This window comes from Vipera berus (genome assembly GCF_964194415.1).
Source record: "Vipera berus genome assembly, chromosome: 7".
Classification (NCBI taxonomy): Eukaryota; Metazoa; Chordata; class Lepidosauria; order Squamata; family Viperidae; genus Vipera; species Vipera berus.
This window is the reverse complement of record NC_138209.1, coordinates 22,370,637-22,389,634: the sequence shown is the minus strand read 5'-3', so window position 1 is coordinate 22,389,634 and position 18,998 is coordinate 22,370,637. Positions and strand designations below refer to the sequence as shown.

The 18,998-nt window shown below is 39.9% G+C and overlaps 1 protein-coding gene across 1 annotated transcript in view; it reads left to right on the top strand.

The window, feature by feature from the left end:
- Positions 1-18,998, top strand: part of TBCK (TBC1 domain containing kinase) — a 98,184-nt gene that overhangs the window by 30,896 nt on the left and 48,290 nt on the right. Inside the window, exons 8-17 of the mRNA XM_081333217.1 lie at positions 1,612-1,673; positions 2,490-2,551; positions 4,145-4,293; positions 5,687-5,825; positions 6,506-6,605; positions 9,287-9,336; positions 9,980-10,109; positions 11,945-12,043; positions 16,441-16,503; positions 18,648-18,774. Coding sequence (XP_081189343.1) covers positions 1,612-1,673; positions 2,490-2,551; positions 4,145-4,293; positions 5,687-5,825; positions 6,506-6,605; positions 9,287-9,336; positions 9,980-10,109; positions 11,945-12,043; positions 16,441-16,503; positions 18,648-18,774 — 981 coding nt within the window. The remainder of the gene's footprint in view (positions 1-1,611; positions 1,674-2,489; positions 2,552-4,144; positions 4,294-5,686; positions 5,826-6,505; positions 6,606-9,286; positions 9,337-9,979; positions 10,110-11,944; positions 12,044-16,440; positions 16,504-18,647; positions 18,775-18,998) is intronic.

The following is an 18,998-nucleotide window of genomic DNA, read 5'->3' as shown; positions in this document are numbered from 1 at the left end:
GTTGCCAGCTATAGGCGGCAGTGCTCATCTCCATTTCAAGGCCATTGAACCAGCACTGTCCAAAGATATTTCCGCAGTCATGTGGCCAGCATGACGTCACGGAACGCTGTTACCTTTCCACCGTAGAGGTATCTGTTTACCTATTTGCATACTTTTGAACTACTAGGTTGGCAGGAGCTGGGGTGAGAATTGGAGCTCACCCCATCATGTGGCACTTAGGTCACAAACCTGAGCTGTCAGTTTTCCAGCCAATAAGCCCAGCATCTTAACCGCTGAGCCACTGCACCACCCTAGAAGATGTAGGTGGAATGAAATTGGTGTGACCTTATAATCTTCTCTTGAATTTGCTACAGCTGATCTATTTTTTCTACTGTTTTGTTCAAAGAGGAGCCACCCTACATTTTTTAGGCTTATCAGGCCTTCCATATTACAAAACATATTTATATATTGTATATTTAATACTGGAATAAGCAACTTTACCCAGATTTTTGTTCCCCGTGTAATGTTGATATTAATTTTTGAAAAAGATGTGCAAAGCTGTTGTGCTTCAGTGCAAAATATCCACGTCTAGCATCTTTATTTTCAAGAATGAAAATAGACCTCTAGGCAGAAAATAAAAATGATGAGTAGCAGCAGCCCAGTGCTTTGTTTGGAAGTCTGCCTGCTTACCCGAAAAAAACAACAACATGGCAGACAGTATACCATGGGCAAAGAGGAAACAGTAGAAAGCAATGTTACCAGTTTGCCTTCTGTTAAATGCCTTTACTAAGTTTGGTTTTTGGCTAGGCCCAAACGGCAGTCATTTTACAAGTATGGAAGACCTTATAAAACAGTCATGTTTGAACACCCGTGACGTTCTCTCAAAGTTCTGAATTTGCCGACAAGTTGAAAAAGTTGTTTATTCCTGGTGTATTCCACAAACAAAACACAAGTTGATTTTCATTGTTGTGCTTAAAGTGCTCAAATAATTTTGATCTCAGATATTAGAATGGAATTTATTATATGAACAGTGGGTATCCAGGAAAGCTATGGAGCTTTCTCCATAGAGATGGGCATTTCCCACATTTTCTAAGAGACAATATTCTGAAATTCATCTCGAGATAATGAGGACACTTTTAAAATTACTGGGTCATATCTAGTGCTTTTTTTGTAAAAGAAAAAGGTGCCGGAACTCACACATGTCATACAACCCGCCTTGCCTGCCCTACAAGGTTCCATCCAAAAAAGGTGCCGGGACTCCGTTCTGAGAGTTCTATGACAAAAAAAGCCCTGGTCGTATCTTTTTGGTTACTATCGAATAATTGCAATAATGTTATTTCTTTGTATACGTGAGAGCCAGTTTGGTGTGCTGATAAGTATGCCCGCATAGAGTTTTGAATAATGCCCCTCATTATGCCCCTGAAGAAGATGTAGCAAAAATGCCTACTTGTCCTTCTATTTGCTAGATTATCCACTTTGTACATCTCAGTTCCACACACCTCTGGGTGGGTGTTTTGCTTTTGAGAGACCAGATGGAAGAGAAACATTGTGTGCATATACATAAAAGAGGGGGGGGAAATGAATTCTAGGAATGTAAGTAAAGAATTACTAACAACTCATTCTCATCTACAGGGTGTGTTGATGACATCGTAACAGTGCTAGCTGAGGAACATGGATGCTTGGAGATTCTGAAGGTCTGAATTTCTTACTTATATCTACAATGACTAATTATAATTCATAGTGGATTTCTTTCTTGAAGCATAAACAAAAGTATTTAGAAGCAATGTCTTTAAAGAAACTCCTGGATGCTCAATTACTGGATATTCATTCCTGTCTGCTACGTTAAAATTGTTTTTGTTTTTTCAGAATTGCCATGTAATTAAAAAATCTGGGTAATGGTCCATGACCGTAATAAAGATTGATTGAAAATCTGTTGCAGTATATTTAGTTGGTTTTGTTCACTATAGCAGATATAGTTTATACTCCTGTTCTTGATTGTAAATCAGAAGAATATTTATCTTTAATTCATTTTGAAAGAAAGTGCCTATATTTTTGGCACATTTTGCTTAGACTTTGTATATAACATGCAAACACTTGAATATGGCACGTTTCTCAGATGTTGCTCCAGCTTTGTTGAAACTGTCACTTTAGAATTAAGATTTGCTCCATCTGAGTATCACTGAAAGTGGAACTTTTTGAAAGAGTATTTAATTGAATATTTGCTATCCTTAATTTATTTAACTTTTAATTAGTCATATTGTTGATCTTCATTTGTTGATCTTATTTTATTAGGTTTTTAATCATTAATTTATATATTTTTCATCGTGGCAATTACAGTTGCTTCTGGTTTTGGAACTTTGATTAGTTAATGGTTTTAATTTATTTATATATGTAAATGTTTATAGCTATTGTAGCTGTCTATTGTTTTGATTAAACCATATTAACCATCTATATTGATTTGATATGAATAAATGAGTTAACTAAATTGAAATTTATATTTTATGCACTAGGAAGTTCCTGAAAATATTTTAGGTCTACTTAAGAAATGTCTTACATTCCAACCTTCCAAACGGTAAGTGTACCTTACAAATACATTAGGTAATTAGACTTGAAATAAGCAAAACTACAAAAGTTACATATACAATTTGTTCCTCTGTATTTTATAAAATGAAAACCATAGATATATCAGTCTACTTTGAAAACTGTATGTCCATTAAGTTTAACCAGCTTTTTGTCCATACCTGAACTATGATACAAATCAAGCAGATTCAGACTTGCAGTTCTTTAAGCGTGGACCAAAAGCAAATCATAGATATAAAATAACCGTGACTTGCGAATTTTTTAAACAAAAAACTTCAGTCACATTTTACAGTTCTAGTTAACATCTAGAAATTGTAGATTCACAAGGTGTGTTGCCAACATAAACAATAAACAACCAAGAAAGGAGAAGAACCAAGCTCAGAGAGCAGCAAGGACCCCCATTTCAGCCCTGAGCTACAAATAGTTTCCTTTATTGCTAATGATATTGTTTTATCTTTGACTATATTATGTTCAAGAAGAGTTCTTACAATATCTTTCCTAATTATGCAAACACTGCTACCCCTTCTTTGTGTTTCATCTCCACAGTAATAAACAGTGGGATCACTGAAAATGTCCAGACCTAGTCCATCTCCAATTGATGATGCCTGAAATGTCAATCTGTAGTCAATTCATTTCATCTTTCACTGTCTTGACTTTTGTTATGTTCATGTAAAATTCTTATTCTGTCTTTGCAAATTCGGATTTTCTTTTTCTACATGGGTAACATCATCAATGAGGGTGCTTACCGCAAGGAGGTTGAAGGTTTGTTGAAGTGGTATAAAGAAAACAGCCTAGTTTTAAATACTGGAAAAACCAAAGAGATCATTGTCGAGTTCATAAAAGGCAGGCACAGCCACACTCCTCTGTGCATCAGTGATTCACCTGTGGAGATGGTTAACAGCATCAAATTCCTGAGTGTGCAGTGAACAAGTAGGCTGGCTTGGTCGCTCAACAGCGAGACACTGGTGAAGCGGGCACAGCAGTACCTGCATTTTCTGCATCGCATGAGAAAAGCACATCTTCCCCCATCCTTACCACTTTCTACAGGGGGACGATCGAGAGCATCCTGTCATACAGCATCACAGTCTGGTTTAGAAGCATCACTGCTTCAGACAGGAAGGCGGTGCAGAGAGTGGTGAGGATGGCCGAAAAGATCATTGGCAGTTCCTTCCATCCAGGACATAGCACGCTAGCGTTACTTGAGCAGGGTCCTCAAGATTGTCTGGGACACTACACATCCTCTTCACGACCTGTTTTCCTTGTTACCTTCTGGGAGGAGGCTCTGTGGTATCCGAAGCAGAACATCCAGATTCAGTCATACAGTCCATACAGCATTAACCTTGTGAACTTTAAAGCTTCCTCCTTCTGTTATATATTCAAGATGGACAGTGATTAATATTTATATATGACTTACATGTAAGGGTGTAGGTCTATACGTATGTTGTATATAGTATGTTTAAATGTGTGTTATGTATGTGTACACTTCGAAAGCAAACAGCTAAATTTCATTTTTAATGTGTGCCATTGTGCCCACAGTAAAAAATGACAATATTTTTGCCCTCACTTCCTTTTTCTATTATATCAGGCCTACTCCTGGAAAACTATTGAATGATTCAGTGTTCAGTGAAATCTCATCTTTATATCCAACCTTCCATACACCTGTCAGTTTTTTCTCATCTAATCTAAGATGTGCTAATTTGTCTCTTCCTGAGGATATTAATGAGTTATTTCAAGGTAAGGCAACAGATTCCAGCTATTTCCCTTGTGTTACCAGACTAGCAAGCAGGAGTTGGTGAGGTCCTCCTCAGCCATGAAAGCCAGCTGGGTGACCGTAAGCCGGTCACTCCCTCTCAACCCAACTCACCTGACAGGGTTGCTGTTGTAGGGAAATTATGAGGAAAGAGTGTTGGATATGTTCGCTGCCTTGTAAAAATAATAAAGTCTGGGAACAATAAGTAATCTTTTTATCCATGTTTATTAGTATTATCCTCTTTCTCCTGAAACACAAGGGTAGCATATACCTGTGCCATTTGAATTCTGAAGTTCTTTGGCCTGTAACTCTTTATAACTCTACAACTAATAACTCTTTTGTATCCTGATAATTTGCAGATTTCAGATGCTCACATGAATGTTTCATGCCTAGTTATGTGGATTGAAATCCCAGGCTGTAGATTTTAATGAAATGTTTGTTGGGCAGTTAGATTACAGCCAACTGTAAGGAAAATGATCATATGATAGCATACAAGAAAAACTATAAGTGCCGACAGATCCACAGTGATATGTTCAGTCCCCAGCCTTTTCAATTAAATAAATTCTAGGTAGGAGAATGAGACCTGAAAGAGGTGTGACTTTTTAAACAGTGCTACTTTGGATGAATTAATGGTTTGGTCGGTTAATTACACCTTTTATTCTGTTTGGTAAGGTGTTTTTTTTAAGATTTTCAGATTCATTGAAAAGAAAAACTTTGTTGTGCACACATGCTTAAAGCATTTGCATCTACGCTGATATCTTCCACATGAATCTATAGTTCTTATCATTCCCATCTATCATGGGCATTAGCCATTAGATTTAAGATGATGATTTAGGTTCAGTTTGTCTGAAGACACTGACTTGGTGAAAAATGGGTGAAACTATTCTTAGTATAGCTTATTTATTTATTTATTTAATTGGATTTATATACCGCCCTTCTCCCGAAGGACTCGAACAGACATACACATTTTGGATTAATTTATTAATTTAGTACTCATCTTGCGTTCTATTATGTTATTGCTGTTGTATGACATGAGATTGAAGATAAAACCCGTTTGATGAATGAATGAAGTATTTAATAGAACCCCGTCTCTTGAATTTATTGAATTGCTAACAAATTGCTATGAAAACGTTGTCATTCTTCCTACAGAGCAGCCAATAGATTGTGCAGCTGGTTTCCCTTTCTTACAATTTTCCCTCCTGCTCAGAGAGAAAATATTGTTTCTATTTGCTAACACGGGAAGATTTTATCTGCAAACTTTTTATTCAGTTTTCAGGGGGAAAAACACATGCTTTTGAACCCAGAGAAAAGAAAGGTGCATGAAAATTGATATAATAATTGTCTTTAATAGTTGTCCTTGTTGAATTCTATTAATAGAGGAAAGTTCTGATTACCTAGCAGAAAGGACAATTGAAGAAGTTTATTATCTTTGGTGCTTGGCTGGAGGTGACTTGGAGAAAGAGCTTGTCAACAAGGATATCATTCATTCCAAGCCTCCCATCTGCACACTTCCTATGTAAGATATACAGGCGGAAGGGGAATAAAAGCAAGAAAGAAATATCTAAATGATAAAATGAAAGTGGCTTTTAAATAGGAACAGGGCCAATAGTCTGAGAAGTCTAGTTGCATTATTCACTATTCGCACTTATTTCCTTGAAAAAGTATGGCAATTTGTAGAAGTCTTCAGAGGTGCGCTCTGCAGACATACAGATTCAGTTAAAATATTTCTCAGCTAAACATTTAATTGTATTGGATTTTATTTACTTATTTATTTAATTCCATGTCTATAGCTGCCCATTTCAGTCAATGACTTAGTTGCATGATTAGTATCGTGCAGCTAAACAGTTTGATTAAAATTAAGATATAGGTGCCTATAGGTGGAAATAGAAATACCCACCTATCTATTTGAAGATAGGTAACAGCAAAAGCTGTTTGCGTTTGCAAAATTAACTATATTTCAATTAGCATCCTCAACTTCTCAAACATACTTTTTAATGTGTAAATTATGTTAATTAGCAAGTAGAAGCAGAGTAAGATTATGTCCCTAAATGTATGAAACTGCAGACTGATCAAGTGTCAGTATAAATACAATGAAAGCAGTTCTATTGAATATGGGGGGAGGGGAGAGAAAAGACTACATAAGCTAATGCTTGTTGTTATATTGAAATTTTTTTTCCTTTTTCTTTTTACTCCTAGCTTTTTGTTTGAAGATGGGGAGAGCTTTGGACAAGGGCGTGATAGAAGTTTCCTTTTGGATGATACAACTGTGATGCTATCGCTATGTCAGCTCAGGAATGTAAGATATTGTGATTCCTTAAAATAAAATATGGATTGTTTATATATATATATATATATATATATATATATTATGTGTGTTGGACAAAGTTCTGTAGCCAGTATTATCAGAATGGTCTTTGCCTTGTACAGTAAGTCCCATCTTTGCCTTGCTTCCTTTCATAGACCTGAGATCTTATCCATATTTACCCACAGCATATTCAGGAAGTGTATGGAGGGCCTGCTGAAATTCTAGTCCTTCTAGGCCTATTCTCCAATCCAACACTCAACCTCCCACTATTGATAAACAACATCAAACTAACCAGTATTTAGGGGCGATACTGAAATATAATTTTATTTTATTTTACTTATCTATATATTAGGACCCAGATTGTTGGGGGCAATTAAGCTGACTTTGTAATAATGCCGCTTGGGGTGTGTGTGAAAGCCCTAATAAGCAGGCATATACATAGAATGAAGGCTACTGCTAAGCTTGTAAGCCGCCCTGAGTCTTCGGAGAAGGGCGGGATATAAATGGAATTAAAATAAAAATAAAAAAAATTAAATTGTTGTATTTTACTCCAGTTTCAATTTAAATTGTTTTTCTAGAATTTTAGTAATAATTTGTGTTTGGAACTCTGTATTTTGATATTACCTATTAGCTAATCAATAAACTAAACTAACTAACTAGCTGCCTTCTAAATTCATGTCTTTTCAAAACTTAAGTTCTTCTTCCCATTCTTCTAATATTCCCTACTTTTGTTCTAAAGTCAAACATCTTTTTATTAATTATTTTTGAAAATAAATGTTTTAAGAGCTTGTAATTGCACATATATAATTTAAGTAATTATTTTTAAAGAAACAAGGTGCAGGCCTTTGAATAGAAAGACCAGGAAATCAACTCCATAGGAATATTATAACTACTTTTATTGAAATTGACTATAGACATAATCTTGCAAATCTGATTATGCTGTAACTTCTTCCTCTTATGCTCTCATGAATTAGGGAGCTATCTGCTTTAGCTTCCTCTGAATGTAATCTCCTTGCTGTTTCGATTTTAAAAAATGTATCTGCACCTTTTGCATAGGTAATGCTTCTTATACATTTTTGTCAAGGTGATCTTCCTTATTCTCTACACAGGAATTCATTTAAAAACAAGGGAAAGAAATCCAAGACAATCAAATTTCATGTAGTACACTATAAAATTTTCCCAATGCTTTTATCAGTTCATAAATACCTTCACAGTTTAAAGCTAAACTTCATCCTGCTCTGATAATGATGCTTGAACAATATACTAAATGCAAATATGTTTATGTGTGTCTGAGTGTGAGAAAATAGTTAAGAGATACTGAGATACTGAAACTGAAACTCAAATACTTTGGCCACATAATGAGAAAAGGGGATTCATTAGATAAGACCTCGATGTTGGAAAAGGAGAGGGGGACAGCAGAGGATGAGATGTTTATAAATCCCTTTTGTTCACAAGTCCATCAAGCATAAATAACATGCACAATACAGTTTGTCAGAACCCATATCTACAGGGTTCCCCTTCCCACCCCCAACCCAATCCTTTTCCTCCTCCTTTCATCCTGACCCGAAGTTCACTCTCTTCCTGGGTTCTGCCATACTCCTGGGGGGAGAGGGGAGTGCTTGTGGGTTATTGCCTTGACTTTCTCTATCACTACAATGTAACACTTTGCTTTCCTGTACATTTTTTCTGTGAACTATCTCTTCCCCTATTGTCAGCTACTAAAGGGGGGGAGGGGGGAGAAGAAAGGAATGCAAACACTGGCAGATGGTTATCTCCACGCTCCCAGGAGAAGGTGCGAAAAGCCGCCAAAACATCGCTCCTGCAGCCGGAGACCGCCTGATGTTATCTCCCTTTTCCCACAAGGAACCTAACACCTGGGGATTGGCCTGTTTGAACTGACCGGATGAACTATGGGGTGGGGTTTTGCTTGGGACACTTTAACCTATCGATCTGAGCGGGAAATCCTCAGATCCTGTCCAGTAAGCTTGCTATCAACTCCTCCTAATAAAAGGTCCTTTTGAAAGAAACTGCTTCTACAAGTTCTACTTTCTTGGGATGAGATTTTGAAGTGGGCCCTGACACAGTTCTTACCACATAATATGCAAGTGGATCTACAGACAGTATATAAGTGGAAGTTGGAAGAAGATAGGAAAGAAGAAGGGAAAAGGTGGGACAGAGTTACAATCTCTGTCCCACCTTCTCTCGGCTTCCAGACCTTCTAGATTGGCATTTGGACAGATTTATTTGTATTGGCAACTTGAAAATTCATAAGTAGATTAGCTTCTGTGAATAAAGATAGTATTTTAAAGGAAATAACCTTTATTTACATTTAAGGTTCAAGCAACTTTTATCTTGCTAATCAAGTCTCCTTTCTTTGTCACAAATAGTTTGGATCCAGGAATAATTATGCTGCATGGATCCTTGCATGAGCTCCAGAATTTTGGAAAGGTGCTGGAGTCATCTTCAGTCACCTAGACTGCATAAACATGTTGGTTGTGTTTGCAACTAACAATCCAGCCATCCTTTTGAACCAAGATCAAACTAATAAGTAGTTTGAAAACAAATTAGGCAGCAAATAAATTTAGTAAGTAAATAATAAAACATCGTTTTCGTGAATTGTTGACTATTTAAAATGGATATTTTTTAACTGGTAATTTATATAATTTTTATAGAGATTGAAAGATGTTGATGGAGAAGCATTTTATCCATTGCTTGAAGATGAGTAAGTATATAAAATAAATTTTCTGTTTGAGAGGATAAGAATCTCTTAGATTCCCAAGAAATTGATTTGTTAGTCTTTGGAAGCAAAATACTAGCTTAGGGATAAAATTAGTTAGAAGTATAAGAGTCTTTAGTGGTTCCAGAGTTGTTTAAAGTGGATCTACTGCACTCAATGTAAATTAATTTGTTAATTTCAATATGCACATTTACTCATATGAAATCTAGAAGTATCTTAATATTGTTCCCAGAATCAGATTTGTGAAGCAGTAAAATATTTTATAGTACAGCTTGACCCATTACTGCTTCTGGCTCAAATGAATCTGATTAGAAGAGATTGAAATTCTGAACGTTCTTTATTGCATCTGTTGATCTCCATAGGTCAGTCATGAATAGTGATTAATAGTAGTTGTATTGTGTTTCTTAATACTACATAGTACAAAGTAATTGTAATATATAAAGCTATTTTATAATAAATTAGGAAATTAAATCAATCAGGCTTCAGTTTATAAAAAGGAAATTGAATTTGTTTTTCTCTATGCACACAAGGTAAATATTTCAATTATTTCATTCCTTAGTTTACTTTTATGATTTCTTCTGTTTAAGACATAATACTTTAAGAACTATTTTCTCTGTTGTTTTTTCAGCCAATCAAATATGCCTCATTCAAACAGTAACAATGAATTATCTGCTGCTGCCAAACTTCCTCTTATTATTCGAGAGCGGGATACTGAATATCAACTAAATAGGATTGTCCTATTTGACAGACTACTGAAGGTGTGTAGTTTAGTAAGACTTCAAATGCTGTCCTAATTTGGCTTTATCCATTTAATTTTCCTTGATTAGTTTTTCCATCAACTATTATACAGTCATGGCCGAAATTGTTGGCACCCCAGAAATTTTTTCAGAAAATCAAGTATTTCTCACAGAAAAGTATTGCAGGAATATAGGTTTTGCTATACACAGGTTTATTCCCTTTGTGTGTATTGGAACACAACAAAAAAGGGAGGAAAAAAAGCAAATTGGACATAATGTCAAACAAAACTCCAAAAATGGGCCGGACAAAATTATTGGCACCCTTAACTTAATATTTGGTTGCACACCCTTTGGGAAAAATAACTGAAATCAGTCGCTTCCTATAACCATCAATAAGCTTCTTACACCTCTCACCCGGAATTTTGGACCACTCTTCCTTTGCAAACTGCTCCAGGTCTCTCTTATTGGAAGGGCACCTTTTCCCAACAGCAATTTTAAGATCTCTCCACAGGTGTTCAATGGGATTCAGATCTGGACTCATTGCTGGCCACTTCAGAACTCTCCAGCGCTTTCTTGCCATCCATTTCTGGGTGCTTTTTGACGTATGTTTGGGGTCATTGTCCTGCTGGAAGACCCAAGATCTCGGATGCAAACCCAGCTTTCTGACACTGGGCTCTACAGTGCGACCCAAAATCCTTTGGTAATCCTCAGATTTCATGATGCCTTGCACACATTCAAGGCACTCAGTGCCAGAGGCAGCAAAACAACCCCAAAACTTCATTGAACCTCCACCATATTTCACTGTAGGTACTGTGTTCTTTTCTTTGTAGGCCTCATTTCATTTTCGGTAAACAGTAGAATGATGTGCTTTCCCCAAAAGCTCTATCTTGGTCTCATCTGTCCACAAGACGTTTTCCCAGAAGGATTTTGGCTTACTCAAGTACATTTTGGCAAACTGTAATCTTGCTTTTTTATGTCTCTGTGTCAGCAGTGGGGTCCTCCTGGGTCTCCTGCCATAGCGTTTCATTTCATTTAAATGTCGACGGATAGTTTGCGCTGACACTGATGCTCCCTGAGCCTGCAGGACAGCTTGCATTCCTTTGGAACTTGTTTGGGGCTGCTTATCCACCATCCGGACTATCCTGCGTTGCAACCTTTCATCAATTTTTCTCTTCTGTCCACGACCAGGGAGATTCGCTACAGTGCCATGGGTTGCAAACTTCTTGATAATGTTGTGCACTGTGGACAAAGGCAAATCTAGATCTCTGGAGATGGACTTGTAACCTTGAGATTGTTGATATTTGTGCACAATTTTGGTTCTGAAGTCCTCAGACAGTTCTCTTCTCTTTCTGTTGTCCATGCTTAGTGTGGCACACAGAGACACACAATGCAAAGACTAAGTGAACTTCTCTCCTTTTTATCTGCTTTCAGGTGTGATTTTTATATTGCCCACACCTGTTACTTGCCCCAGGTGAGTTTAAAGGAGCATCACATGATTGAAACAATCTTGTTTACCCACAATTTTGAAAGGGTGCCAATAATTTTGTCCGGCCCATTTTTGGAGTTTTGTTTGACATTATGTCCAATCTGCTTTTTTTCCTCCCTTTTTTGTTGTGTTCCAATACACACAAAGGGAATAAACCTGTGTATAGCAAAACCTGTGTTCCTGCAATACTTTTCTGTGAGAAATACTTGATTTTCTGGAAAAATTTCTGGGGTGCCAACAATTTCGGCCATGACTGTATATATATAATTTATTATAAAATAATCAAAAGGTTATCAGCATAGAAATGTTAAAAGTATGCTATTAAAAGTATGAAAATATTACTAATACCAGATTGATATGTTATTTCTAGGCCTATCCATATAAAAAAAATCAAATTTGGAAAGAAGCCAGAGTTGACATTCCACCTCTTATGAGAGGTTTAACTTGGGCAGCGTTACTTGGAGTAGAGGTAAGATTAAGAGAGATACAACAATTGTTTTCTCTGTCTATGCAGTATATTTCAACTCTACCTTTTAACTTCCACAAAACATTAGAAATTAGCCTCTGCAAATAAAATAACAACTGATTACAAAATATTAATGAAATATTAATGAAAAAAGAGAATCTGCAGTTTTGGCCTGAAACTATAGCAATGATGCAATGTCACAATTCTTTTGCACTCAGTCTATGGAGGTGCAGCATCAAAGTAGAATTTAAAGGTTGAATCCGGGAAGTAGACAAATAAGGACAGTAGCTGACATTTTGAATTCTTATCTAAACTACATTTGCAATTTGGCACTCCTAATTACCACCTCTTCTTTGAGATATATTATCTGAGCTCTGGCTGAATGAATTATTAGTAGAGAATAATACTTACAGTGGAGTTCTTGGTGCTCTCTGAGGTTGGTGTTTGCTTGCAGGAATTTCATTGGCTGACTAGGTAACAACTTTAGTGGACTTTATTTATTTGTGGGACTTATATGCCGCCCTATCTCCCGAAGGACTCAGGGTGGCTAACAACAATAAAAGACAATAATACAAATGTTAAAAAAATTAAAGCCCCAATGATAAAATATTAAAAACATTTTTAAAAATCCCTATTGTCAGTCCAGGTCAGCCTGATGGAAAAGAAATGTTTTAAGGCCGTGACGAAAGGACCGGAGGTCTGGGGCCATCCGGAGCTCAAGGGGAAGTTGATTCCACAGGGCAGGCGCTCCCACAGAGAAGGCCCTCCCCCTGGGGGTCGCCGGCCGACATTGTCTGGCTGACGGCACCCTGAGGAGGCCCTCTCTGTGTGAGCGTACCGGGTGATGGGAAGTCATTCCTGGCAGCAGACGGTCCTGCAAATATCCAGGGCCTAAGCCATTTAGGCCTTTAAAGGTAAGAACCAGCACCTTAAATCTCATCCAGAGGGCAACCGGTAACCAATGCAGCTCACGCAGAAGGGGTGTAATATGGGAGTATTGGGATGCTCCCATCACAACCTGCGCGGCCACATTCTGCACCAGCTGGAGCCTCCGGGTGGTCTTCAAGGGCAGCCCCATGTAGAGAGCATTGCAGTAATCTATACGGGAGGTAACAAGTGCATGAGTGACCGTACGTAGAGCATCTCGGTCCAGATAGGGGCGCAACTGGCGCACCAGGCGAACCTGGGCAAATGCCCCCCTGGCCACAACTCCTATATGCTCTTCAAAACTGAGTTGTGTATCCAGGAGGATGCCTAAGTTGCGCGCCCTATCAACGGGAGGTAACACCTCTCCTCCCATAACCAAAGATGGAACCTCTTGGACTAAACGAGATGCTGGTACATAAAGCCACTCAGTCTTGGCCGGGTTGAGCTGGAGCCTGTTCTTCCCCATCCAGATTCGTACCGCTTCCAGGCAGTGGGACATCACGTCGTGGGCATCACTGGGTTGGTTCAGGGTGGAGATGAAAAGCTGGGTATCATCAGCATATTGATGATACCTCACCCTGAAACCACAGATGATCTCGCCCAGTGGCTTCATATAGATGTTGAACAGGAGGGGAGAGAGAACTGACCCCTGGGGTACCCCACAACTAAGGGGCCTTGGGGTTGACCTCTGCCCTCCTGCCAACACCGTCTGCGAACGGCCCAAGAGGTAGGAGAACCACCATAAAACGGTGCCTCCCACTCCCAACCCCCCAAGATGTCGCAGCAAGATACCATGGTCGATGGTATCAAAAGCTGCAGAGAGATCTAATAGGACCAGGACAAAGGAACAACCCCTATCCCGGGCCCGCCAGAGATCATCCACCAGTGCGGCCAATGCCGTCTCCGTGCTGTACCCGGGCCTGAAACCCGATTGGTATGGATCCAGATACTCAGTTTCCTCCAGGACCAAAGGGAGCTGCCATGCCACCACGCTCTCAACAACCTTCGCAAGAAAGCGAAGGTTGGAGACAGGACAAAAGTTATTTAGAATAGCTGGATCCAAGGCAGGTTTCTTGAGGAGGGGCCTCACCACTGCCTCCTTCAAGGCAGCAGGGAAGCACCCCTCACTCAAGCATTAATAACTGCCAGGAGCCAGCCTTGTGTAACCTCCTGAGCCGCATAAACCAGCCAGGAGGGACACGGGTCCAACAAACACGTGGTGGCACTTAATCTCCCCATGATCCTGTCCACTTCATCTGGAGTCACAGGATCAAACTCCTCCCAGATATTATCGGCCAAACCCGTCGCTTCCCCCTCAACAGATACTGCTCAGTCGGAGTCCAGACCAGCCCGAATCTGAGAAATTTTATCCAGCAGATGCTGACTAAACTCCTTGGCCCGTCCCCACAAGGGGTCCTCCCCCATCCCCTGATTTAAAAGGAAATGGGTCACCATAAACAGGGCGGCCGAGCGGTTATATGCGGACGCAATGAGGGTGACGAAGTGAGCACGCTTCGCCGCCTCCATTGCCACAAGGTAAGATCTAGAAAAAGATCTTAACTGTGTTCGGTCAGATTCGGACCGACTGGACCTCCAAATGCTCTCTAGGCCCCTCCGGCGCTTCATCTCCCGCAGGTCCACGGAAAACCAAGGGGCCAACCGGGACCTGCGCCGGGTCAGAGGCCGCAAAGGCACAATGCGGTCGAGAGCCTCCGAAGCAGCCCGTTGCCAGGCGTCAACTAAGGTCTCGACTGGGCTATGGGAAAGGGAGGCAGGAATCAGTCCAAGCGCCGTCTGGAACCTATCCGGGTCCATCAGGCGCCTGGGGCGGAACCACCTGGTTGGTTCTGCCTCCCAGCAGCGGGAGGTGGCATAACGGAGGCCCAGCCGCAGGAGATAATGGTCTGTCCATGGAAGGGGTTGAGAGATTGGAGAAACCCCACCCAGACCATTAAGCCACTGCCCAGAGATAAAAATAAGGTCGGGCGTGTTTCCCCCCTCATGAGTTGGACCCTGAATAATCTGGCTCAGGTCCATGGCCATCATGTAAGCCATGAACTCTTGGGCCACCCCCGACGCACCCCCCAGGGAGGGCAGGTTAAAATCCCCCAGAACCATAAGTCTGGGAAACTCAACCGCCAACTCCGAGAGAGCGTCGAGCAGCCCGGGTAGGGCTGTTGCCACGCAGCTGGGAGAAAGGTACGTAAGCAACAGGCCCAACTGACCCCCAGGGCCCCACCTCAGGAGGAGGGACTCACATCCACCTATCTGAGGGGCAGTGGCCTCCCGCGGACAAAGGGCCTCCTTAATAACAACTGCCACCCCACTGCCCCTACCCTGAGCCCAAGGCTGGTGAAGCACACGGAAACCTGGTGGGCATAACTCAATCAAAGGGACTCAGCCCTCTGGGCCCAACCAAGTTTCCGTAATGCATGCCAGGTCTGCGCCTTCCTCGATCAAATCCCGGATGAGGGGAGCTTTATTAACCACAGACCTGGCATTCAAATAGACCAGCCTGAGCTCAGGTACCTGTCCTCCCCCACCCCCGGAAAAACAGGATGAAGCCAGAGGGTCGGAGCGCGCCACCGCTCAAAGACAGCGGGGGCGCGATCCCAGATTTCGATATGGCCCTCTGTTCATCTGCCGCCATTCCCAATCACCGTGCGGATCGCTGTCCCCACCCCTTCCCCTCGGGCCCCGAGACCCCCCATCCCGTCCCCCCCATTGCCGCAACCATCTACCAACCTGGACTGTGGAAGGTCCAGCAAAATCCCCCCATCTGTCACTCTGTCACAGTAACTTTACCTGTTGGTGGGAAATTGTTTTCTCTTTGGTATTTCCTTGATTAGATGGTTGTTTACTGCTTGATTGTTTATCTCAATAGATAATTTCTTGATTAGGTTATTGGTACTGTATTTTTCTGAGATTTATCTTGGTGTTAATCCGTCCTTATAAGGGTGTTAATTGCTAGACAGTAGTTGTTGTTTTTTAGAATTTTAAATGTCTCTTTTGAATGCTGAAAGTATTGTTCATTTCTAGAGTATATGCCTGTGGGTGGCTGATTTCTCTTGATTGCCAGCCTCCTAGGAATTCCATAGAATTTTAAAATTTATCTTGTTCTAGGCTGCCCAAAGTTTCCCAATTGAAACTATGCTAACTTGGTCCGTGTATTTTGAAATTAAGGAGGTTTTCATCATGTTGTCTGCTAGTTGTGCTGGTGGATACACACTACTAGCCTTCTCCCTGTCTGTCCTATATAGTGGCTGTATAGTAGTCTTTATACTGTATGTTGTAGATGACTCCTGTTTTTTCTTCTTCTTTTCTTCTTCTTTTGTTGTTTAATTGGAAAGTTCTGGGGAACTTTGGTAGGTTTGTGTACTACAATGATGCTGTGTAGTTTTAATAGTCCGTTGGTTGTTTCTGAGATTTTTTTTGGCAGTGTTATACTAAAACCTATTGTGTCTTCATTTTAGGGAGATATTCAAGCAAAATATGATGCTATTGATAAAGACACTCCTATTCCTACAGATAGACAGGTAAGTTTTTTGTTCTTTTAAGTGTCATAAGCTTTTGGAATCATAATGTAGAAGTTGACCAGGCTGAGCCCAAGGAAGGGGTCAAACATGCCATCAGTGTCGAGTTCCTTCGTGCCCACAAGAGATCTAACTCCAGCCCACCTTGAATTCCATTGACTCTTGATCTACTGCCACTTTGCTTTGACCATTAGTAGTTCAGATTCTTGCAGAGTGTTATTTGAACCACCTTGCTTTCTGATTTCTTGTGCCTACACATTGAAGTGTTTTCAAATATTACTTAATAGTACATATTAGTAAAATAACATTAAAGGTAAAGATAAAGGTTCCCCCGCACATGCGTGCTAGTCATTTCCAACTCTAGGGGCTGGTGCTCATCTCCGTTTCAAAGCCGAAGAGCCAGCGCTTGTCCAAGGACGTCTCCGTGGTCATGTGGCCGGCATGACTAGATGCCAAAGGCGCACGGAACGCTGTTACCTTCCCACCGTAGTGGTCTCTATTTTTCTACTTGCATTTTTACGTGCTTTCGAACTGCTAGGTTGGCAGAAGCTGGGACGAGTAACAGGTGCTCACTCTGCTACGCGGCACCCGGGATTCGACCCGCCAAACTGCCGACCTTCTGATCGACAAGCTCAGCGTCCTAACCCACTGAGCCACCGCGTCCCCAAAATAACATTACTACTATAGAAATTCCATTACAATGGAACTATTATTACTGTGCTTAATATATTTGGAATTAAAATTTGTGTACAGTTAGGAATACATGGTGTGACCCATAAATTTGTACTTTAACCAGTTCTCCCTCCCTCTTTCTTTCCTTTCTTTTTTTTCAAATTAATATAACAATCCATAACTAACAAATAACTTATACAGCAGCCAAAATGGAAAAAAAACCAACTAGCACAACAATTAACCATTTTACAGTCTCAATCATCCACCTGAGACTCCATAACAACCCCAGATCTTCAAGGATTTATGAAAAGTCAGCAAGTCTGATCTCTAGAGAGAATATTGTTCCAGAGATGGGTGCTACAACTGAAAAGAAACCCTTCCTGAGTCTTGCCACATGATACTCCCTGGAGAAGTATTTGCTTGTCCTGTCAAATCTTGTAGGACTTGGATATAAATAACCTGGTCCCAAGCCATGAATAACTACCAGCACCTTGAACTGAACCTAGAGGCATACTGGTAATCCATGAAGCTTACTTAGCAAAGTGTAAAATGAGTCAAATTAGAAGCACCCATAGCTGCCTCTTAATCAACAGAAAACTGACATATCTTATAGAATAGTCATGTTTTATGTAAGAGTCAATTCTATAATACTGTATCGAATGTAGTCAAATTATTGGAGTTGTATCCATTTATGCAGTAACTTTTTAAATATTTAACTATGGACGATCTGCTATAGCAGATTTTTGTTAAAGTTACGGAGAACTTGTACTTCTTTATGCCTGCAATATATTATATATTTACGAAGTTTTATTCTTGAGCTTTTTAGTTGAAAAACTATAACAAAACTAATGATGGTGATAGCCATGAAATTATACCTATTTCCAGTTTATCCTCATATGTAAGATCATAAAAAACCTCATTCTGCCTTTCTTTCCCCATAGTAATGACTTTAGTCTTCTTGAAATTGAATATTATGCATGAAGGACAAATAATCTCTCATATTTCTCCTATGATAGAACTCTGCCCTTTGATCTTCTCTCAAGTGCATATAATAGGATTTTACTACTTCAGAGGCTCTGGTTTCAGTTCAATCTATAATTGGGGGCAAGGGAGAAGTCCTAGTAATTATATTTCAAGTTTGTGGAGAGTTTGGGATAGCATTTTTAGGCCCTTTGTAAGTCCGTTACTATGAGGATTAGAAAAATCAAATTGATCTTGATGGGAGAAGTTGCAAGGTAAACTATGAAACTGTGGTATTCAGTTAGTATCTTGTCTTTTGTCTTTCTATTTTGTCTTTCTATTCGAAGGATTTATACTCATAAGAAAATACATTTGCAAATGTTCCCTGTCCAGATATTTGGAGCCTAGAATAAGTCTTCTTTCTCCCAATTTGAAGTGTAGAAATTCATAGGGATTTGGCACCTAGTCTCCTTTTATGGCTGGTTCTGTTCTTCTTCTTGTTGCCTACCTTGTAGATTGAAGTTGACATCCCTCGCTGTCATCAGTATGATGAATTGCTGTCATCACCAGAAGGCCATGCAAAATTTAGGCGGGTTTTGAAAGCCTGGGTAGTTTCTCATCCTGATCTTGTATACTGGCAAGGTTAGTTCAGCTGGCTCCTTTGGTTAGCAGTTACATTTTGCACAGTAAATAAACTAAAGCATACAAATGATGCAGTAATTACTCTCAGTTCATTCTACATTCTACCAGCTCTTTTCAAAAAGGTATGTATACTTGCAATATAAACAGTTGGTTCTTGCATTGCTTCCAGTGAGTAAATTTATTAATTGGTTTATAGATTTATAGACCACTTTGATCAATTGAGT